The sequence below is a fragment of the Vidua macroura genome, chromosome 1, assembly GCF_024509145.1.
Source record: "Vidua macroura isolate BioBank_ID:100142 chromosome 1, ASM2450914v1, whole genome shotgun sequence".
NCBI lineage: Eukaryota > Metazoa > Chordata > Aves > Passeriformes > Viduidae > Vidua > Vidua macroura.
Genome location: NC_071571.1, coordinates 44920420 through 44945090, shown reverse-complemented (window position 1 = coordinate 44945090; position 24671 = coordinate 44920420). Strand labels below are relative to the sequence as shown.

Sequence of the window (24671 nt, the reverse complement as noted above, 5' to 3'; positions counted from 1 at the left end):
CTACTCCTGCATAGCTCATTGCCTTTTATTTGTAGATGGAGCAAATGGAAACTGAAGAATGCTTTGAGAGAGGGTCAGTCATTTCTGCATAATGCTGTTCTAAGATATGCAAGAGTAGAAAAGGAAAATCAGCAAAACCTCTCGAACAAATAAACAGAAGAAAAAAGTCTTTTTATTGTTAAGTGCTTGTTCCTTCCCTTTCAAGGCAATTTTACCTTCCCTCTATCCTTTAGTGATTAAAATAATATAAATTGTAATTGTCTTTCTGTTCTTAATGCTTCACAGAAAGAACGGGACTTAGAATTAGCTGCTCGGATTGGTCAGTCACTGTTAAAGAAGAATAAATCACTGACAGAAAGAAATGATTTCCTGGAGGAGCAAGTAGAACACATCAGAGAAGAGGTAACATTTTTATGCCTGAATACTGTATATGCAATGATGGGAGGAATTTCCTTCTAGCTTCACCTTGTCCATGCCTTTGGCTGTGGGCAACCTGCTCCTGTGTCTGACCACCCTCCCTGCTAAAAATGTCTTCCTTATATCTAGTCTAAATCTGTTCTCCTTTGGTTTAAAGCTGTTACCCTTTATCCTGTCACAATAGACCCTGCTAAAAAGTCTGCTCCCATCTTCCTTATAAACCCCCTTTAAAGTACTAAAAGGCTGCAATATGGTCTCCCTGGAGTGTTACCTTCTCCATGCTGAACAACCCCAATGCTCTCAGCCTTCCCATATAGGAGAAGGAATATTTTTATGGCCCTCCTCTGGACCTGCTTGAAGAGGTCCATGTCTGTCATGTCCTGAGGACTCCAGAGCTGGGTGCTCACCAGAAGACAGTTGAGGAGAAGAATCATCTCACTCAACTTGTTGGCTATGCTCCTTTTGATGCAGCCCAGGGTATGGTTGGCTTTCAGGGCTGGGAGTGGACACAGTGATGTGATCAATAGAACACACCAGAAAGCTTATTTAATTTCAAGTAGCACCTGTGCGTTAAAACAGCTCTTTAGCTGTAAGTACAGCTGTCACTAAACTCCACTTAATAAATGAGCTAGGAGCCAATGTTGTTTCTACTATTCTGAGGCAGTGGCCTTGCTTTTTGAATCTCACTTATATGTGGTTTTGAGCAAGACAGAGAGCAAGAGAACAATGAACCAGTGGAGTAAAAACTTTTTAAATGGTTCATAATTAACACTGCTCAGGGATGTGAAATGTTGCATTATGAACATCTCACATAAAGGATAAAGTGCAGATGAAGTGATCAGTGATGTGTGATAAATGGTGGAGCACACACGATGAAATAATATCCTTTGATGTGGCCCACCATTTTTGGTATGGAAAACTAGTTCTGTTCTGTCCCAAAGGAGTGCTGTTGCTTGCTACCCAAGTCCCATCATGAGGCAAACCAATTTATTTGTGTATTGGTCAATATGACATGTACTAGGTATGTGCAAGGTGACTGAGCAGGACTGTGCATTCCTATTATCCATGTAGAGTGAAAAATTTGATTGAGGAAGGTGGAGGACAGGGACAAGCTACCTCTGTCCACATCTGTTTTTATTTACTGGGACTGAGGAGCAGCATTAGGAAAAGTGCCACCAAAAATAAGCCTCTTACCAGGTGGCTTGGTATGTTGGGCCATATGTTCTGTCAACACCCCTCTTTCACACTGTTATTTTGACTCCTTCAGAAACTGATGCCTTTGAGACAGAGCTCATCAGACTTTAAGGTCATGACACTTTTGTGTATTGAAAATCTGCCTTTAGTAAGTTGCAGATTTTCTATTAAAACTGAATTTTGAATACTTGAACAAAACAGTAACTTAAGACAACTGCCTTTAAGTGCAAAAGATAAGAGAAAAGAATTTATTTGATGCTTCTAAAATTCTGTAAAAAATGCCTAAAAATGGTTTGTCTGGGAGATATGTGTTTTCTATAATACAGGGACAAATTCTTTCTGATGTGTGGTGTAAAATTAAGGTTTTATTGGTATATGTATCATGGTATGAATAATTTAGCTTTATATCTCTTTGACCTTTGTGATGACAAAACCTTCTGTCCATTCCATTAAGCAGACTGAGTTTTTCCTTTGTGCTGTGGTAACATGCCACGTTGATAGATACATATCAAAGTTGTAAAGACCTGTGCAAAGTGCATCAGATTCTTGGGTTTGTCTTTTGAGTTTGTGTTGTTAGGCGCTGTTTAAGTTTAAGAAGGTGCTGTGATTGTGTTCAGGAAAAACTGATGTAACTGAGGTTTTTTTGCTGTACGAGAGAAAAAAAGGGTGAGCGGACTGAAGCAAGCCCTTTATTGTGTGCACAGACACTTCAGTGTCAGCTTACTGTTTCACTACTATATTCTAGAAGCATAAACATTATACTGAGGAAACATTCTTAATTGTGAAGTATTTTGCTTTACAGAGAGGGGTGTCTGCCTTTTCAGCAGCGGAGTGTAGTTCCCAGGTACAGTGTGTCTATCTGCTGTTCAGTAAGAATGCTGCAGCTCCATGTTCCTTTTCTCTGGGATGGTGCTGCCTACACTTTGGTATTTTCTCCTTTGACATTACAGCTCAGTATCAAATAAATGCAAACTGTAAATCAATCTGCACAATGTGAATTGTATTCAGAATGGAGTAGCTCACTTAGTTTTAGGTTCTCCTAATCTTTCTAAATTTTCCAGTTTCTGCTTCTTTTGCCTTTATGTATTTTGTCCTATGTTCTGAAGGTAAAATGGCAGCATTTGCAATGTAGTGTCAGTCCTCAAATAACACCACCTCAAAGCTGTGTTAACTTCTGGGTAATACAGCCCTCTAGACCTGTTATTCGAGTTCCAGGTCGCCTATCAGAGTTTGTGTTTTGATGAGAGCAGGTTTCAAAGTCCAGGTTTGATTTTGTTCTGTGTAAAGTGAGAGGAAAGGAAAAAGTTGAATTATAATCTGGAATGGTGGCTTAAAAAAGGGAACATTGCTTTTGGTCTATTATGAGTAGAAAATAATGTTGGAAAGACAGAAATGCTCTTCGATTGGTACTTGTATGCGAGCTTAACAGGGTGTCTTCCTTTTGAGTAATTCTAACCTGTTAAGCACTTAGTTGCCATCAGGGAAAGCAAATCAGCTCTATTCTTGAAACAGTTGTTCATGATTCAGTAACGATCAATCCTGTGAATTAGGTCCCAGGTCTTTAAACTGTTGTTCTCTGTGTGAGGATACTTTTATCTTCTACTTAAATTATTTTAAGATAGGCGCATCTATTTCATGAATTAGTTCTGAAGCTGAGTAAAGCTGTCAGGCCAGCAGAGGCAATTAAAAGCCTGAAGAGATGAGTTATCACCATGCTTGGTTCGTGGGATGTTGTGGGCCTTGTCCCATGCACAGCAAGGGCTCAGTCTCTATTGCTTGGTAAATACCATCATTGCACAACAGTAACGTGGCAGCATTAGCTCTGGAGGGCACATGTGGCAGTGGCTTGTGAAAATGTAGAACTGGCTATTTCTGTTCATAAAAGAGGTTCAGTGTTTTGCACTGTGAAAATGTGTACTGGGTCTGTCTGGGATGCTGATAATACTCTTCACCAGCCTACCTGGTGCTGTGCTTTGGGTTTGGGATTAAGTCAGTGTTGATAACGATGTTTTGGCTATTGCCAAGCAGTGCTTGCACAGCATCCACCAGGTTCTTTTCTTTTCCTCTTGTGCCGCTCCCAGCATCCCTAGCATTTTTTTTATCCCCTCTCTTCACTCTGTCCACCATCAGCACAAGATGCTGGGAAGCTGACCCAAACTGACCAAAGGGATGTTCTATACCATATGTTGTTATGTTCAACAATAGAAGGTCAGGGAAAGGAAGAAGAATCTGGGACATTCATGGTTATGGTGCTTGTCTTCACAAGTGACAGTTCTGTGTGCCAAGGTCCCACTTTCCAGTAAGTTGCTGAACATGCACCTGCTGATAGAAAACAGTGAATAAATTCCTTATTTTACTTTGCTTGCATGGGAAGCTTTGCTTCACTTATTAAACTGTCTCAGCAAGAGGTTCTTCTTGCTCTCGACCTTCTCAGTCTCTCCTTCATCCTATGGGGATTGTGGGGCAGACTGTGTGCTCAGCAGGTGGGTGCTTAGCTACCCACCAAAGTTAACACACCACAAAATGCTGCATCAAAGGGAGGTGTTGCTGGAAGTTACTGTAGTGAGTGCTTCACAGTTTTCACAGCCTGACTGAGACTGGAAGTGAGCTCTGGAGGTCATCTTGTCCAAACCCACTTCTCAAGCAAGACCCCCTACAGTCCATTACCGAGGACCATGTCCAGATGGTGTTTGACTATCTCCAAGGTTGGAGACCCTACAAGCTCTCTTGCCAACCTGTGCCAGTGCTTAGTCACCCTCACAATTAAAAAGTTGCACCCAGTGTTTAGGAGGAACAACCCATGTTTCAGTGTGTGCCTATTGTTTCAGACCCTGTTCCATTAAAAGATCAACCTTTCTGACTGTTCACCCTCTTTTGAAGGATTGGAATGCTCAGAAATGGCAGTATAAATAGTATCCTCGGTCTTTTTAACTCACAGAAAAAAAAAACAGTAGCAAGAGCTGGAGATGATCTAGTGTCCACCCACAGACAGTATCTGAATTCTTGCTTCTTTAAAGAGGCTGAGTTATAATGTGCTGAAGGGAAGTAAATTGTTATTTTTGGTTCAGCATTTTCGCTCTTCCTGAAATGGAGAAAGTGAGCCTCCAAAAATTAATGCACAAGTTTTGTTTAATAGTTTTCTAAAATGTGGTTGGATGGGGATGTTTTTTTTTTTCCCTTGCTATTTTGAACCCATGTCTCAGGAGGACTTGGTGCCTTAGTACTTCTCATTATGCAGAACAGACATAGTTAAGTAAATGACCTTGTTTGCTTCAAATTCTGAACAATTCAAGTCTTTTTTGGATTGTGTCTGCTCTTTTGTTTGATGAAAATGGAGTTCAAATCTATGTAATTGATATTCTGTTTTTTTCCTAATAATAACTACAAAGAAAAGTATGCTTACAATATGAAAAGCAGAAGTTTAATAAAAATAAATGTACTGTGCATTTTTTACATGTGAAAGTGCAAACTGAGGGCCAAGTCTTGCAGTGCAAGTAGAAGGGAATGGATGTTTCTGATCAGTTATGCTGTCTGTAGTTGTGCAAGGCAAATAAAAGTAATCTCCTGCTGCTGTGGCATCTTAAATCACAGCTGTGAAGTGGTGTACATGCTACTGTCTGATTGAGCTTTTAACCCTTTTCTTGGAGAATAATAATATAAAGTAACAAAGATTACATTTGTGGAGCTCACAATTATAAGGAATCTTAATCACCCACTTCTGATGTTTCATTCATTTTTGATGTATGCGTGTACTAAGTATGAGAATCCCACAAACTACTTTACTAGAGCCAAAAAAACCCCGAAACTGACTACAACCTTCACTGCTGGAACAGCCTCAGAACAGCAGCCTCCCACTGTGTGGTGGTATTCTGCAGCTCAACAGGCACTTGAGTCACAATTGTAACCTTACTACACAAGCATTTCAGTAATTTTGTGTAAGGCCTCTTGGAGAGGAGGAAATGTCGGCATCTGAAGCCTGCAAGGTCAGCATCCATGCCAGAAGATGACAGTCATCACACAAAATGGATAAATGCAATGTTTGGCTTGATTGTGCCACATTAATTTCTTGCTGTATCATTGCAATGTATCCATTACCATGCATGTGAATCTAGACTAATGCAACACTGAGTCAGGATTGCTTATCTTAAAGAAGGTAAAAAAGAAACATGCCTAATAGCAGTGAAGAATTGCATATTTGGACTTGTAAAAAAAAAAAAAAAATTAGTGGCTACTTTAAAAGGTACACTTTCCCTTCTTTCTAAGAAATAAAAGAAATGGTTCTGGTCTGTTTCAGTCTTGGACACTTGATTTAGTCCAAGATGATACCTGGAGGGTGAATAATGAGCTAATTTGTGGTGGGTTTGCTTAAAAATGTGCCTGGAAAATCAGCTTGCTGATCTATGAGCTTTTTCTTTGTGTAGGTTTCTCAGTTGCGGCATGAGCTGTCCATGAAAGATGAACTGCTCCAGTTCTATACCAGTGCTGCTGAAGAAAGTGAGCCAGAGTCCGTCTGTTCCACCCCGTAAGTCAATCGATTTGCAGCATTGACCATTATCTGTTGGACGATTTCATAACTTTGAAAAGTGGTAAAATTGCCCCTGTATCGGCTGGAACTATAAATTGGACTTAGAACTTGATGCAAGGCTCCAGCTGGAAGGACTTGCATGAGCCAGCTGGCTATCCAGGTGCCTACAGGAGCCAGGAGGGGAGAGTACATAGGGAGGCTGCTGACACAACACTGCAACTTCAGAGGAACTGGGTCACTGTTGTGGTGGGGCAGCCGTGGGTGGCACTGACAGCAGCCCAGTACACCACACACATTTGCATTGCTAGGACATGCTACATGAGTGACCTTTGTGCTTGAAGGACCTCTGAAGGCACTGTGGAAAAATTCCAAGCCGAGGGAAAGAAATAAAGCATGGCTTACAGCATGGGTTTCAGGCAGTTAGCTGGCTGAACAGCATTGCAGGCTCTGAGGGGCTGTCTGCCCTTGCAGAGTTATTGCTGCATTCTGATGAAGCATGTGCAGCATTAATCAGGAGCTATTGGATTGCTCCCTGTAGTAACATGGCTTCTTTTCTCATAACCTTAGCTGAACAACTTTTCCATAGGAAATGTGCAGAATAATAAATAAAATTTTTAAATGTTCTCTTTTGAAATTCACTGCAAATGTATTGCTGCCCAAAAATACTGGCATGAATAAGCTGTAAAAATTGCTTTTGAGACCTGTATTCAGTCTGTGCTTCTGTGAGATTGGCCATAGTATATGTAAAAATTATTTTAAATTGTTGCTTTTCCCTACAAGGCTGAAGAGGAATGAATCATCTTCCTCCGTCCAGAACTACTTTCATTTGGACTCTCTTCAAAAGAAACTCAAGGACCTTGAAGAGGAAAATGTTGTGCTTAGATCTGAGGTGAAATTGCTCCCTTTGTTTGTTCATCTTAATATGGTTGTTCATCTAAATGCCAGAACACAGGTATTGAGAAGCTTGTATTAAAAGCTGAGAGTCTAACTAAGAGCATAATTCCACATATAACAGATCTCTCTGTGATTGTTTAATCACCATCCTTTATCTTTTTAAATGAAGGAAAGGCTGAAGTGTGGAAGCTACATAGAATCACAGAATTGTTTAGGTTGGAAAAGAGCTCTAAGGTCATTGAGGCCAACCTTTGACCAATCAATACCTTATCAACTAGACCAGAGCCCTGAGTGCCACATCCAGTCCTTTATTGAACACCTTCTGGAATGATGACTCCAACCCATTCAAATGTCCTATCACCCTTTCTGTGAAGAAATTCTTACCAAATGAAGCTTCATGCAAAGCAGTGTTTGTGTAGTAAGAATGTGCAGGAGCATGGGTGGATTTTGGAGTCCAGGATTGCACTTTGAAACAGGTTGTAAATGGCTGACTTGGCAGATACATGTGACTTGAGCTGCAGATCTTAAGTTTGTAGGCTGGCATGGTCTCTAATACCAATTCAGTGTTTGTCAAAATGCAAATTTCTAGCCTAAATTTGCATTACATTTCTTCATTTTGTGTTTCAAGTCAAGGCAGTTAATATTTTAAATTGAATGTGCTTTTCTTCTCTTTATTTTTAAAAATATTTTGTTTGTTTCACAGATGACACAGTTTTTAAAAGTTTAACAACTGAATATGAAGTGAATAATTTTATATTTTTAAACCATGGGAGTATGTTACCACTTTGCAAACATGTAGCAGAGTTTAGCAGGAGAGATACTTTTGGTCTAAGAGTGAATACATGAAAACAGAATGTTACTACCATTTTCCACTTCAAATGCAGGGCCCATTGTAAATAGGTAGTGCTACACCTTTGCACAAGACACCTGGTAATGGAGACCGCTGTGCTCCTAAGTGAGAAGGTGCACAAGGAAGATGAGCAATATATGGTCTGAGAAATAATGAATGTTAGAACTGAGAGAGCCACTGCATCAGGAGCTGGTAGGAAACCCCATGCAGCACTGCCTTCCCATCCAGGGAGATGTAGTCTGTGCCAGCAAGACACAGGATGAAGCCAAATCTGAAACCTGTGAGCTGTGCAGTTCTCTACAGATGCACTCTGGGTGTCTGTGCATGCCTCCAGCTTTGGGAATAGATTGCAGACCACTGAGGTGGTGTCAGACTGAACCAGTTGGCTGCAGCCATGCTGCTCTTGGCACTCCCAGAGTCAGAGTGGAAAAGACAAACCAGGGAAAGAGGTTGCACTAAGGTTTTTTATACCATATATGGCTACAGTGCCAGAACTTTTCAAATAGGATCAAATAGCATGTTTTTTAAATACTTGGATGTTTAATTCATTTATTTAAACCAAGCATGTATTTAGTTTTTGATGATACCTAGTTTTGCTCAGTGACCAGATCAAGTTCTGCATGCTATTGTTTTGTATGTCCAAGCCTTTCTTTTTCTTTTTACTTTTAGTGCAAAATACACAAGTGACATCTAGTGGGTATATGGTGATAATGATGCAAGTTTCTCCATACAGTAATGTCTCTGCTGAATGTTCACCTGGCTTCTTTTTCCAGAACATGTGGGAGGGCAGGCAAAAACTGTAGTTTCTCACTGTCTTCCTGAAGGAGTGATTAGAATAGCTTGTTTTTCTGAAGCAGATGGAAGTGCAACAACAGACTGGCAAAGAACAAATGTGCTAATGTAGCATATTTGATGTGGATTTCTTGAACAGGCCTGTCAGCTGAAGACTGAAACAATCACTTATGAAGAGAAAGAACAACAACTTGTCAATGACTGTGTAAAAGAGCTAAGTATGTCCCTACTTCTCTATACTTTTTTGAGATAGATCAGTACAAAAAACCAAAACAGATCAGTCAGACATGTTTTCCTGTGGTAATTATTTTCCTTTTATAAATGGTTATGAAGGGAAAATTTCTGGCTGAAATTTCACAGCAGAAAATGTTGGCTAAAGCTAAATCTTTCTCATTTAAAAAATAGTTTTGCTTTGAAAGTATTCAGTCTCCTTTGCAGCATGAGCACTTGATGCCTTTCTGGTTTTGTGTCCCACTGTTTTTCAAAAATACCTTACTGTGAATTGGGGGTAGGATTCTGCTGAAGCAAGTGATGTTCCAGAAGAACGTCTTTATGTTTACTTTTCCAATTTTGTGTTTGTGATGTTAATTGTAATTACTTATCTTAAAGGGGATGCAAACATCCAGATTGCCAATATCTCCGAAGAGCTAGCAAAGAAAACGGAAGATGCTGCCCGGCAGCAAGAAGAAATCACTCATCTTCTCTCTCAGATAGTTGACCTGCAGAAAAAGGCAAAAGCTGTAAGCAATCCAATTGAGAGACTACTGATGTTATTTGCTACTAATGTAATTGGAGGACAGATTAAAATCCTTTCTGTACTAGAGCCTAAAGGAAATATTCCACCTTTCTTATGTGGATGACCTTGTTTGATGTTTAATATCTGGCATACTTGACTAGAAAACATCAATTTATTAAGATACGTATATATAGTTTCTCAAGTGCAATAGTTAAAATTATTTTAAATATTAGATACCAAACTTTGCTCTGAATTATTTTGGTGAGACAAGAGTGTCAGTGCAAGTATTTCAGTGGGCACATACTTGTTTGGAGGTACTTTTAGCAAGGTGCATTCTAATGCTGTGTGTTCTTGTATTAACATTTTAAACATTTTTAAACTAATGTGTAGATTAATATTGCTGCAGAAAAGTGAGAAAAGTTACAATGTTCCTACTTACCTGTAGTATATGATAGAAATATCACAGGATAAAACATCACAGTCTTTCTAACATATTTGGCATATTTTAGTGTGCAGTTGAAAATGAGGAACTTGTCCAGCATCTGGGAGCAGCTAAAGATGCCCAGAGACAGCTCACAGCAGAGGTGAGTACATTACTTAGTAATACAATAATTTAGTAGCTGAGCAACGGCTGTTCGCTTTGCCATGAAAGATTTAGTCTGAGTTGGATCAGAAATATTAAATAGTTTTGCCTGTGTATATACAATGAAGGAACATTTATGTTCCTAGTAGAGTTCAAACCCTTTTCTTTCCTATTCTCTGCTCCTTAAAATGACACACATTTTGAAACACAGAGACTTATGGGCTGTACAGGAACACCTTTAGAAGTTGACTTCTCTAGGCTGGTAATTTCAGCCTATTTTGACTAGTGAGATAACATGGAAGAGTTAATTGAAGCTCTGTTTGTTCAGTGTATAAACATAAGGCAGTCCACTATTTCTGGTTGTCTTATGGGTGCTATATTTGCATGAAAAAAAAAAATGGACAAGATGGAATGAATAGGGCTTGATCCCTTTAGGATTTGTCTTGTACTTGCATTGCTTGGTGATGAAGGTGGGAGTGGCCAGAGAAGCTTTTCCAGTGGGTGGACCTTTTGTAACTGTGGTGCTCAACAAAGACTTGGCTCATGCCTCACCATTGCTTTCATGGAAAATAAAATGAACCAGATCTCTTTTTCTGAACCAAATAGCTGATTTTTATGGAAGTTGTAGGAATGTGGTGTTTCAGACTTCTGCCCCTTTGCCAAACTTAGTTGAAGTAGCTGATGAACCCAAAAGCTGTGAGGGTACACAGACATCTGTAGACAGACTGATTACATAAGATGTGTTTCCTGAGAAAGCTAAAAATAAAGCTTGGTCTTAGGCTGTTGAAAGCTATAGATGCATATGTATGTATGCATGAAAGTCCTGGCTTTAAAATTCCTAAGTCCTTTGGACCATTGTGGAATGTCTTGTCCTCAGACCATGGTGTTTGCCACTGTGGTCATCATGGCAGTGATTAAGCACTAAACCTGATCAGACTATAGATACCTTTTTAGCTCTGTATCTTCTCTTTGACAATGGCTTCACATGGAAGGAACGGAAGAAAATGGAGCAAACAGTTCCTTTCGCATTGTTACCCTCCCTACCTGCCTTCCCATCGCTAATCTATGTTATTAATGATCCTCCAGTGATACTCAGTTGTTGGAGATGGATTCCTTTTAAGTGGGATATTCTTCCCTACACCATTATTGCTTACCAGTATTAAAAGAATTGGCAGGATTTTTGTGGTAATAGTGCACCCCATAAGGTCTTGGGCTGTTTTCTCTATGTTACAGTTGCGAGAGCTGGAAGACAAGTATGCAGAGTGCATGGAAATGCTTCATGAGGCTCAGGAAGAGCTGAAAAACCTTAGGAACAAGACGATGCCAAATGCTATATCACGTCGGTACCACTCCCTTGGTCTCTTCCCTATGGTAAGCAGATTTAAGGAAAAACCTGCACACACCAAGCAAAGGAAGTGTGTTTGCATCTGACTTGCAGCTTCAGGGATAGGATGCTAGGTTTGACATAAGCATGGGTGAAATGTGTATTTGCATAGTCTTAAAGGGGTACCTGAGTGATCAGTTTTGCATACCTGCTTCTGAAATAATGGTGCTGTGCAGCTCTATTGCAGTGTTATATACAACCTGCAGCTGTCTGTGCTTATGCTGTGAGACCTGGGTAGCATTAACTGGATCTTACACAGTTCTGTACATCTTTGTTAGGCATCTCCGGTACTGTGGTGGCTGATGTTCATTAGGAGCTTCCTGTTTATCTTCAATATCCTTGGAGATATAACTTCCTAATAACGTAATAATGGTTTCCAGACATGGTATCTTTCTAGTCATTTATGGTACACATTTTAGTTCTTCAGTCTAAACCCTTGAACAGGGTTAAAAGCATAACTTCTTGTTGTATGGTGACTAAAAATTCAGTGGTTCATTAAAAGAATGTTAGTTGCTAATCTGTATTATGGCAGCAAGTTATGGTGGTTTCACTGGTGTTATCAACTTTCTTTACCTGATTTCATGTGATTATGAAGTTTAAAGCTCAGGGAATATGCAGTACCCTCAGTGAAGTGAGGAAAAAAGAGTGGATAAGAATGCGTGCAGTGACTTGCTCTGCTTGCCTCTCTAGAGTAGTTAGATTATTTCTGAAGGCAATGGTATCAGTGGCTTCTTTTGAAATACATTAATGTAATCAAGCAGCAAAATCTGGCCTGCCTTGTCTTGTCTTACTGCTGAAGAAGAATATGTTTTATTTGTGCTCACAAGAAGTAAATTGCCAACAAAGGCTTAGCTTGCTTTTTTGTGCTCCTTTCTGAGATTGAACACAGGCCAAATTAAAGTGCAGATGTTTAATAATATAAGTTGAGCATGCAAAAATAATACAAATTGCGCTTGCACAAATACAGCTGAAAGCTGTGAAAAGTATGCTTGTGCTGAGTTAGGTTTATGTGTTTTGTATGAAAATGATTTTCAAATGTTGAATCATGGGACAAAAGTTCATTTAGGTTTGTTAATGTTTGACACTTAGATCCTGCACCCAGCAGTAAAACTTTCACCCAGCAACAACTTTCCAGCTGTGGAAAATTGATGGCCTGTTCTCTCTAACCTTATGGAGAAAGTATATAGTGTTTTATGCCAAGAATCATGTCAGTTTTGTGGATGGGTGGATAATACTGTGGGTTTTATGTATATTTTAAATGAGAACATAAAGACAAAACTTTATACATGAAAGGTGAGTGTTACTGAGTGTGGAATTCAGTCTGGGTAGCTGGATCATGTTGTTGCCTACAATGCTTTTTTAAGGTTCTTTGGTAGATATTATGTATCCTCAGATGGTACATACTGCAGGAAAATGAAACTAAGCCATATTTTGTCAGTGTTTTAAATATCTTCATTAGTTTTCCAGTCATTTTTTGTATTTAAACCTTCCTTTTTTCTTCTAGAAATACTCTTCATTATTTATTATTTTGTATAAGTAATTTATTATTTTCTGTCATGCCAACCTATTAATGCTATGATATTTGTTTATCTTTTGTGTTTATTTTTAACAGGATTCTTTGGCAGCAGAGATAGAAGGGTCAATGAGGAAAGAACTGCATTTGGATGAACCCGACTCTCCTGACTTGGCGTACGACTGAAAAGAATTGGTTCCTAATTGATTGGTTATATCTGAATTTAATTATTTGATGAGAAAAGAAAAAACAGGAAATAGTTCAGCTAGATATGTAGAAAGAAATATTTGTAGCTGAATGTGAATGATAGAGAGAAAGGAAAACAAATTGCCTAGTTTTGGGGGTGTTTTTATTTTCTCCTAAAGCTGCTAAAAGGAAACACCTATATACTGGCTTTGCCCTGTCTTGTAAACTTATTTCCTCATTGGTGAGTGCTGAGAATGAGAAAAGATTTGTTTTCTTGTGTGTTACCATGCTAGACTTCTTCAGTTACCAGTTAGAGGAGGAGTTCAAGTTCTTGTTGAGTTTTATAGCATAAGTTACCAGGTTGATCTAATCCGGTTTTTACAGGAAGAACATCAGGGCAGTAAGGGATTTGGAATGGTTGGGTATTTAGTGTGATGCCCATTACACCTGTGCTGAAGTTCTGTTGAATTAAACAAGAGAGTAGTTTGAAACGAGTTAAGTGCTTGCGACAGTCCCAAAGCTATAGATAGATACAGCTTGGCAGAAATGGCCTTGCTGATGCCAGTTGCACGTGTACTCCAATAGGTTTATCTCACAGATTTGTACAAAGCATGGATTGTTTAATTTGAAATAAGTTAATCCAGTTTACAGGGTCTGTTACAGAAACAGAGTTTACAAAACAGGACAGTCAGGGAAGGTACAGTAGGCACTTACCAGAAACCTTCTAATTGCATTTACAAAATGCCTGACGCATACACTGACCTTTTCTGAGCCTAAGCCAAGAACTGCAAATGAGGCTCTGAAAGAGTGAAATGTTGGTTAGAAAAATGTAAGATCAGAAAGTTGTGAGCATGCTCAAACCCCATAGGAACCTTTCATACTTCCAGTATAATCTAACTTAAAGGTAGTTTAACTTCTTTAGAGTGTCTTATTTACTTTGCCTGTACCAGAGGATACTTTTTTTTTTGGTTGCATGACTTATCTTGGTTTTATTTATTTGTGCAGTGGTAGTAACTGCAAGCTCCATGGGACTGTTTATTGATAAATACTCTTAGATTCAGCCTCAAAAAGATATACAGCTATAGATCTGGAGCCTCCACACAAAGGGTGCAACTGTTGAGCACCCATGGACAGAAGGAAAGAAATTTAAATGACATTAAGTAGCCTAAGGCATGCAGTCCCTGTCACAACCTGGCAGTGTTACCTTTCAGATAGAAGGAATGCGCTATTCTTGTGTTCAGCCACTGTTGAACTGTAAAACAAAGCAGTGGTGGCACTGCTGCAGTATGATATAGGGTAATTCTATTTTGTCAAGAAATTTCTGCTGAAGTGTCATCTGATGTCAGTCTTTAACCAGGTGAACAATATTTGTTATGGTATAAAGACAATGGTGATAAAGAATGAACTGTAGAAGTAGGTCAAATACTAGGTTTCCAACCTTGACAGTCTCTCTCTCAAGTCTTGGTCCGTTATATTTCTGGCATCTTTTTCCTTTTTTTAAAACTACTATTTAAGGGGATTGGAAATTGGTTTCAGAGAGAAAAGATACAGGACTTGTTTGCATGGAGATACTCGGGAGAGCAAATTCAAACTCTTTGAAAATGGATTAGTCAGTTCATAGTTAAGAGTTGAATGGAGGTCAATTCTGTTTTTTAAAATCTCGTTTTTACATAATGGGTTTATGGCACTTTTAGCTGATGTAATGAAATGCTTTTTCACTTATTTTTATTAATATTTGAAAGGATCAATACATATGATTGTCAAATGTTCTGTCAAAAATATTCTAAGGTGATGGAAGAATTATGTTGATGGATTGAATGTAATGGCCAGACTGTAGCTAGTATGGCACCCTATGCATACTACATTACAGAACTATGTATAAAACCAAAGTGTTTGATAGGCTTGTGAATAGGAAGGGCTGTTAATAAGCTGTTACCTGTTTCTCTGTTCCTTCTCATGGTAATAAGTTATTTAGTGATTATTAATTGTGTGTGTGTTTTACAGCCATCAGAAGCGGGTCTTCGAGACAGTGAGAAATGTCAATCAAGTTGTCAAGCAGAGATCCATGACTCCATCACCAATGAATATCCCAGGCTCTAACCAGTCCTCTGCTATGAACTCAGTCATTTCTAGCTGTGTCAGCACTCCACGTTCCAGTTTCTATGGGGGAGACATCTCTAACATTATGATAGACAACAAGACCAATAGCATCATCTTAGAGACAGAGTCCTCAGACAATGGGTCAGTACCAGAGCACTGGAATTTGCTTTTGCTTTGTTTCTGACATAAAGGCAGTGTTCCTGATTTCCTCCTTTTGTCTTACGTAGCGCAGTTATCACAGTGGCATACATCTTCAAAATCTATTTTGTGCTTATGGTTTTTGGGCACTCAAGTTTATTTAAAAAAGAAAGCTTTTAGAAAAGACTGTGTATCAATCAGTGTCTGCAGCTCAGAGATGCAACATCACCAGATAATGTAAAACCACCCTTTTTTTTTATGTGTCAACACTTAAAAATAATTAAATTTTCACCATGTTACATAAATGCCAATGAGTTGTGATTCCAGATGCAGCTACAGTGAACTGTTTTGATCCTAAAAATGACTAAAGTGTGCATCTATAGGTTACCTAATATGAAAACTTACGAATGAAGCTAGTCAGAACTTTGCTTTTTTAGCTACTTGTCTCTTCCCCCAGTACAGCTCCCCACTATATGCTGTATATACTTTTAATTAAAAAGGTTTAATACTTCAAAACAATGTATGTTTGTCAATATAATATACTCTTGTGGCTCACTGTGGTGTTCTTACAGCATTGGCCCTTTAACATGGGGCCTGCTTACCTGAGTTTACATAACTGTGAGAGACGCACAACAAGTAGACAACTCTCACCTCTATGTAGAAGGAAGCTCTTAAGTAAAGTGAAGGTTTTCAACCAGGAGTTTCCAGGCAGGAGCTAAGGACTCAAAATTTTTACTATGAAAGAGAAACAAAAGACTGGTGTTAGCCTTTGAGCTCTTCAGATGAGAGGAGCAAGTTGTTCCCAGGCACAGTAATGTAAAGGTATTGATGAGTTTCTCAAAACTGTCATATGGAAGTCTTAAACATTTCTAAGAATGTGGTTTTTTTTTCCCTCCCACCTTTTTTTTTTTTTTTTTTTTTTTTTTTTTTTTTTTTTTTTTTTTTTTTTTTCTTCTGTGTCCTCCTTTATGTTTTAGAAATGAAGACAGGATGAAGAAGCCTGGAACACCAGGGACTCCAGGCTCCAGTGACCTAGAGACTGCCCTGCGTAGGCTCTCCCTCAGGCGGGAGAATTATCTCTCGGAGCGCAAGTTCTTTGAGGAAGAGCAGGAAAGGAAGTTGCGGGAACTGGCAGAAAAGGGAGAACTCCACAGTGGTTCCGTTACCCCCACAGAGAGCATCATGTCACTGGGAACTCACTCCAGATTTTCAGAATTCACTGGATATTCAGGAATGTCTATCAGCAGTCGCTCCTACCTGCCAGAAAAGCTTCAGATTGTGAAACCACTAGAAGGTGATAACAAAGGGCCTCGGCCTTTATCTGTTGTTATTAGTGACTCTTTGTGGTCCCTAATCCATCACCAGAAAGCAGGAAATCTTTGCAATACATATTCTTTTTACTTTAGAGACAGTACTCCACGCTGCTGGTTTGAGATCTTCTAACTACTATATTCTTCCACAAGCCTTAAAAGTGTTAGGAAACAATCCCAGCCAAAGCAGTAAAATAAATATTACAGGCCACATGTGCACATCATCAGTGCAGCTTTACATCTGACCTAAATGTTACCATTTCATAATTGGGAAAGGAAGGTGGATAAGTCTATGAAATCTAAACAGCAAGAGTTCTGTAAATTAGTATCTGGAAAGGCTGTTGCCTACTTCAGTTAGTCCAGTTGGTCTAATAAGACTGTTATAGTGATTCAAAATTATCTCTGGACTTAATGGGTTGTTTGAGTGATCACATGATTCACTATGGCTTTGTGTTTCATGTGTGAAATAGGTGGGGTTTTTTAAAGTCAAATTTCCTTCATACGTTGTCTCAGTAAAAGACAAGCTAGAAATAGGTGGTAGTCAGGGCTAGAGCTGTATTTCAAAGTTAATTTCAATAGACTGTTTAAAAAAAGCTGTCAAAGCAAATGTAGTATAATCTGCCTGGCTTTCTTCAGTTCTTTCAGGTTGTAGTTGGAAGTTAGTTGAGTCAATTCCTTCAGGTTTTAAACCAAATGAAGTTTCCCTGTAGTACTTCACAGATATACTAGGTAACATCATTTAGCTTTGGCTTCTCTCTTTCTCTCTCTCTCTTCCTTTAACAGAAATCTTCTATTACATTGCATTGTGTGTGTTTCAATTGCAGAAGTTCCTTTTTTTTTAATCTGTTCAGAACAAATTTATTTCATTTATAAAGAGCATATAGCATGACACGTTCTCAGAAGCAAACATAAGCGTTCTTATGTCCTGAAGAAAGTGATGTACTGTATTAGAAACTAGAGCCATAGCGCACAAACCCATACTGTTGAGCAGATTTTAATAGTTTGTTTTCATGGCTGCTTTTAAATAGTCATAAAAGTTCTTGTACCTCATGGGGGAAAGGATGATCCCACTTTGTTTCAGTTTCCAGTTGCTACCACTGTAATAGATTTCTGTCACCATCCCATTATATCTGCTTTTGTCTTCCAATAAACTCTTAAAGTCTTTATCATCTTTCTATCTGTCTGGGTTTTTTTTTTTTTTGTTTTGTTCAATGTTTTCACTGGGTCATTTCTCTTTTGAAATTATTGCACCTTTTAAAGTACTTCCCATGTTTGGTTTTAGATCTTATTTGTAGCATGTTTGTGTCTGCCTGTTTCATAAGTTTTGTGTTTGTTAATTTTTATTAACTAAATATCTTCATGATTTTGTTTTTCATTTCAGCTTAGTTTATTTTCTGAATATTTTTCATGAGCCTTAGGTTTTTTTTCAACTTCATGGATGCCTTCAGACTACTGGGGAAAAACGGTCTGCTATACCTGCAGACTGCTATAAGCAGCTGTGTCTTTGGTTTTTTTACTGTTTTGGGTGCTCATGTCATAAAACAGAAAAAAAAAAAGTTCAATAATAACTCTATGATAGGTTAATGACTTCTGCTCCTTTAAAGCAACCTTTTAAATCCCCCAGAAAAAGAAGTGGCAGAAGCACTAAGAAATGCATGTTTTGCACCTTTAAAAATCAAGATATGCTTTCTTTTAGTCAAACAGAAGGATTGCTTGATGTGACTTCTTTCAGTGGGGGTTTTTTGTTTGGTTTTGTTTTGTTTTTTTTTTTTTTTAAACTATGCACCTGTGACTTGTTGTGTCATAAGCACAAAACAGCACTATCTGTAGGAAAACTAAAAACTTGGACTGACTATGTCTTCACCCATTTCACTGCAATTGTGGGAGCAGCACACTGTGAATTTCTAAGCTTTCTCTGATCCTCCAAGCCTATGTGCAGTCATGTATAGATATCAGGAATATATGAAAAAAAATTACTCCATTCATATGCTTATTTTGTTCTTATATTCCTTCTTCTTTTAGTGACATGTGTCACTGTTACACAGTAATTCCCTCATGCCAACTGTTTCTGGTAATCTACAAAACCATCTGCTAGGAACCTGGGATTGAATGTAGGCCAAAGAAGTGTTGTATTTCCCTCTTCTTTTGACTTCTGCAGCTTTCTCTTTTTTCTTTTTATTGGGGATTTACAATTGTTGGATTCCCTTGTACATTTGTCTTTATTTTCTCTATAGGAAATTAAAGCTCCCTTGCACACATTTTATGAGATCAAGATTAGGCTTAGATATACTCTTGTTTGTGATGGACCTAAGGCCATTTTGATTTCTGTAGTTTCAACAGAAATATTGAAGTTCAAAATGCAGATATTTTGGTAACTATATTTCTTATGGAAAAGTATGAGATATATATTGAAAATGAAGTGTTTGTATTGTACCAAGTTTAAGTTTTAGTGTGCTTTAAGGTGAAGAAGATTACATCTGCAGAAGCTAGCATGTAGAAGTTGATTAACGTTTTTATACTTGCATGCAGTGCAGAAAGAAATTTTGATTTCCTTTGTTTTTTAATTCTTGGAGCAGACTGACAGAAAACCTCTGCTCCTAGGTTAAGGCTTGACAATATTTGTAACTTCTTCATATTCTGGGGTATTTCTTTTATATAAAAGCAAAAAACTTGGCCTTTATGACAATTCAGATGTAAATACAAGTTATAAGGATGTCTCTTCCCTCATTGTGGGGTTTATTTACTCCTTGAGCCTGTAGGGTGCAAATTTTCTCTAATCCCTCTAGACTTATTTAAATAAAAGAAAAAAAATAGATAGGATCATTAGCCAAAGTAATCTAGCAGATCCATTTATTCTGTGCTAAAAAGCTACAAATCTTAAAAAAGTGAGACAGGCTTAATTAAAATGCCACTCATTTTTCCTGTCATTCTAGAGAAAGAGTTTTTCCCTGTTAATTTCCTATTTACAGTGAGTTTCCTCAAGTGCAATATGTGAAATGGCAATTTTTCTCATTCCATAGGATTTTTCTCAGATTGAAAATGTATATGAGAGCCACCCCATCTCTAGTTATTACAGTTGTTTAAGCTTTTACATACACCATGTAGCAAATTGAATATTTTTGGTCTTTGAATATGGGTGAGACATTTGTGTGCCAGCTTGTTGAATGAGTGGGTATTCTGCTTTGGAGAGAGGAAACAGAAATAAGACTGCAAAAACTGCTCTGATTTGCAGGCAGAGGAGAAAAGAAGGATGTTTTGTTTGTGTCATAGGACATGTGTGATTTTAAGTCACATTTTTCAACACAGTGATGGTGGGCACACAGGAAAATGTAGGCCCCAGTGTTTAATTCCTACTTGAGGAATCAAATAAATTCTCCCTTGATTTCACTGGGTCCATCTCAATGTAGATATGAATTTTTCCTGATCCATTGTTGTTTCTGACTGTCTCCTATTAAACCTTGAATATTGAATGCTCTTCTCTGTAAAATACACCTCCTTTTTCGAAACATTTCTCTGCCAAGGATGAAGCTACAGGTACAGTAGCATTTAGTTATGTAGTAGTTGAATTCCTGTAGCATAGGGCCCACACAGGTATTTAGCCTTGACATGTAGTTCAGAGTTGTGTATCTGCTTACACGTGCCTGAAGTTGATGGGGTTTTCTAACGTATGGTTCCAAGCTAAAATTGCTGCGCAGTCTGTGTGACTACTGTCCTCCCGTTAGCCACTAGTAGAAAATTCTGGCATGTTTTCAGCACTTGTTGTAGTTTGAGCTTAATGTGGGAATGAATATGTGGTATATGTTCCTCTTAGAGCTTTCTGTGATGGTGCTCAGATCCACTGTTACAATGTAAATTCTTTCTACTCCTGCTTAATCCTGTGAATTGAAGAGGATGGGGATATTTACAGGGTGGGGATGTGCACGTGCACAAGTGTGCTGCTTCTCACCACCAGGCTTTGCATAGGTGCTGATGTGATCAGTTTATTACACACTGGTGTGGAAATGCTGAAGCATAGGTGAAGCAGTTTTGTGCTGTAGCATGTCTCCCTAGGCACATTAAACCCAGAAACATTAAAGGTTTGGAGCTCCCAAACCTTTGGTCTTCTGGATAAATGAAGTGGGACTTTGTCTTTTAGGTCCTGGATTGTTTACTAATTGATTTTGATTGTCTTTCTGTTCAATTTCAAGGTTCTGCCACTTTGCACCACTGGCAACAGCTGGCTCAGCCTCACTTGGGTGGGATCCTGGACCCGAGGCCCGGGGTTGTCACTAAGGGCTTCAGGACCCTAGACCTGGACCTGGATGAAGTGTACTGCCTTAATGACTATGAGGAAGATGAGACAGGTGACATTTCTTACAAGGGCCTAACTACCTCGACGCCAGTTCAGCACACAGAGACCTCAGGTGAGAGGTCACAAGCACAAGTGACTGTTTCAGAGAACAAGAATAACCCCCGCCAATCTCAGGCTTTCACAGAGGAGATGCAGGAGTCCGCGACTGACGATGATGAGGGGTCTGGTGAGGGAAACTCATTAAGTCCAGTAAAACTGACATCTTTACAGGATTTTGATTACTGGGCCATTCTCACGTCTCTTCAGAACAGCATCCATAATATTGCTTTGTGTGTAGCATCTGCACGATAGTGCGTGCAGTGGTTAGAACATAACCATTCTAACATTGGCTCAAAAATCGTTTCTTTTATAATATTTTAATTTGTTTTTCAGTAACAGCATCTGTGGTCAATATTTTACTCTACTTTGATAAGAGAAGGCTGCTAAAAGGAAGTGGTTCAATCACAAACCTTTGTGTGGCATGTATTCAACTTGTGTGTGTATTTAGTGCGCACTGTTAAGTGTGTGTAATGTACAGATTACATATATTTTGTATTACTGTAGTGCAGATCCTCTTCTGACAGTTCATAAGAGGTGATGCCATGTTTTAGATGTTTGTACTTTGGGAAAAAAACAAAGACTAAATGATTGGTGCACTAAAGGTGCCTCCACCTTGCCTTTGCTGAAACAAATGGAGTGCCTTGAAAACCACCAAAGAAATTCTGAAAGTTTAATTCACTTACCTCAGATACAGCTACCTGTTTTTAAAGTCCTTCTGAGATAAAGAATTAAGGGAATGTTTTTATGCAGTCACTAATAGCATTTCCCTTACTCTATCTCCACCACACTATTAAACCCTGTCCTTCCTATTCATACCATATTAAGACGTAAACATTTTTAAGTGACAAATTACTGCATGAGATATTAGATACTCTGAACTGACACTAGCAGTCTATTATTGCACAAGATTGCAGATTCTCAAGACTATAGATGTGTTTTGAGTTTGTGTGGTTTCTCTCTTGTTCTTGGGACTTGGGGGGTTTTGTTTTAATAAGCTATATAGTCTTCATTAAGATTTGCCTCTGGTAAAAAATTATATTTAGTCCAGAATCAGAAAATTGCCAGAACTCCTTTTTTTTCAGACTTCTTGTGTTTGTATAACTACTTTAAATGAAGACACTTCCTTCCCTCTCCTTTTTCTGGGATAAATCATAATTTAATATTTGGCTGGTCTTTGGAAGATTAGATTGTCTCAGGGCTAAATAATAATATTTATGTTATTATCATGACATGCAGAGTATCTTCAGCTCTCACTGCAATGGCACTTCAGTGCTTTCAGCTATTGAATATAAGCTACTTTCTACAGTCAGTCGTATTAAGGTTAAACTTCGAATCATAGAATCATTAATGCTGAAAAAGGCCTCTAAGATCATTGAGTCCAGGCATTAACCCAGCACTGCCAAGTCCACCACTAAACCATGTCCCTAAGTGCCACATCTACAGATCTTTTAAATACCTCCCGGGGTAGTGACCCAACCACTTCCCTGGGCAGTCTGTTCCAGTGCTTCAACATCCAAACCCTTCAACTTCCCTTTCCATTGGCAAAAATTGTCCTTGCTCTATGAGATCCCAGAAAAAAAGTTTATATTATTTTTTTATATTAATATGAAAATAAATAATGCCTCTTCAGGCAATTGTGAACCATTTTGGATATTATCCAGGCTTTTATAATTTGAAGAGTCTGAGTAACAGCCAGCAAGAAAAGCTGGAGATATAAGAAACATGGACTGAAATAATCAAAGCCTGAAATAACTGGCATTTTTAGGATCTAGGGAATAAAAGATTAAACAAAATATATGTTTAATTTTAAAATGTGTTGCTGTAGAGAGAAAGGGAACAAGCAGTTCTTTGTGTACTCATAGAGTAAATGTGAAAAACATGTTGCTTGGATTACATTTTTAAGAATTTTCTAATGGTAAGAGTGTTCAACACCGGAACATGTCAAAAAAGTAAGACTCATTGTCATGGGCTAAACATAGATAAGGATATAGTTTAGTTCCTTGTTGGGTTTTTTTTTAAAGAACAAATTACTCTAACAATTCTGGATAATAATTTGAAAGAGTTCTTTCTTTTGAGTAGAGCAATAAAAGTAGGCCTGCTCTGTGTTTACAAACTGGTAAAAAAATCTAGTATTTCCTTTCATTTTCTCCATTATGATTTGATTAAAGGTCACTGTTCATGAACAGGTTATTTACTGATTACTGCTGACTTTTCCTAGGGAAAAGTCTATTTAGACAGGGGTTTTAAGCAAATTCCTCACCTTATAAATTGACAAAGTAGATAAAATCAATGAAATTGCTCTAGCAATCTTATTTTACCTTGTATTATTTGCTGAGTAATTTTAATACATTACAGAAATAAATAGGTCAAAATTAATAACTTTGTGTAGAATGAACAAGTGCACTGAAAACTTTAATTTCCCATTCTTTTGCCTTCTTTCAAATTGTCCTGTTCCATAGGATTTAGGAGTATCCATGAGCTACCATATCATTACTGGTTGTGTTGTTCAAATGGAGTAAAGACACTGTATCTGCTTTTTGTTGAAGCAATTTGTTGGCATTGTACAAGGAAGAGATGATTGTGGATTTTTTCAGAATAGGCACTTACTAATGGAGCAATATTCTTAGGATCCACAATCTGCCCACTGAAGAATATCTTTTGGGAGAAGGAGGTGCATGCTTAGCATATTAATTTATTTTGTATTTAAATATTGTGCAGCCATTGATTCTCATTGCTTCTCCTCAGCATTCTTTCTTCTAGATTTCTCTGTAGGAAATTCAAGGCAGGTAGGGGTGTGTATGGACATGCGGCACCTCATCATGAGCACAAGGTTACAACAGCATTGCTTGCCTGATTCCAGTTGGGAATTGGTTCCAGTTGGCAACATACAAAATAAACTCTTGCTAGAGAATGTGGAAGTAAAACAAAAGGGAAGGAAAGAAAAATCTTGCATACAGTCTCTAGCAATAATGCCTTTGCTTGTAATCCAGGATAGCTCCATTGTGGAAAAATCTCATTCAAGAGGTCTGTAAAAGCCAGGAGGTATCTTCTTACACTTGGTGTTGGCAGGACATAAAGCATGCCAATCTAGAGCTACAGGTCTTCCAGCCTCAGACCAAAAAGTCTTCAGTAATACAGTGCCTACAAGGACCTTCCCAGCAGGTGTAGATCATCTTAGTCTGTTGGGCAGGTTTCTGCTTCAGTTGATTGTATGCGCTGAAGTTTGTATCTTGCCTTTTTTGCACTGGGTATGTTCTCTGTCACAGTACTTACAAGTACAATTCATATTGCCATTTTATGTGTGCAGAGTGCTGCTCAAAATGAGCCCAAGCGCTTACTTTAACTTTGCGGCTCAGGAGAGCAAGCATTGCTGGTGCCAAAAATACCTTGTAGCCAAAACAAGTATATTCAGAACAATTGTGATAGATATTCTATTCTTGGGATAGTTAGAGTCAGAAATCATTCTGACTAAAAAAGGAAAATTTATGTTCCTTATATTTTCTTGTCTATATGTTCAAACCTGTAGTACCCATTGATCTGTAAAATAGCTTCTTCACTATAAATGTATATTCTATCCCAATTATGGCACTGAACATTTCAGGAGAAGTTAGCACACATATGACATATGGTCTGCAGATAGTCTGTTGGAGCCACATACT

General features: G+C 38.3%; 1 protein-coding gene across 3 annotated transcripts in view; it reads left to right on the top strand.

The window, feature by feature from the left end:
- Window positions 1–24671, top strand: part of TRAK1 (trafficking kinesin protein 1) — a 127009-nt gene that overhangs the window by 90207 nt on the left and 12131 nt on the right. For 2 of the 3 annotated variants that reach the window (XM_053974764.1, XM_053974780.1), the window contains exons 5-15: window positions 286–402; window positions 6033–6133; window positions 6917–7025; window positions 8812–8890; window positions 9282–9412; window positions 9918–9992; window positions 11225–11362; window positions 12988–13064; window positions 15079–15315; window positions 16290–16606; window positions 20810–21139. In XM_053974764.1, coding sequence (XP_053830739.1) covers window positions 286–402; window positions 6033–6133; window positions 6917–7025; window positions 8812–8890; window positions 9282–9412; window positions 9918–9992; window positions 11225–11362; window positions 12988–13064; window positions 15079–15315; window positions 16290–16606; window positions 20810–21139 — 1711 coding nt within the window. The remainder of the gene's footprint in view (window positions 1–285; window positions 403–6032; window positions 6134–6916; window positions 7026–8811; window positions 8891–9281; window positions 9413–9917; window positions 9993–11224; window positions 11363–12987; window positions 13065–15078; window positions 15316–16289; window positions 16607–20809; window positions 21140–24671) is intronic. The other variant, XM_053974772.1, reaches the window with a different exon arrangement.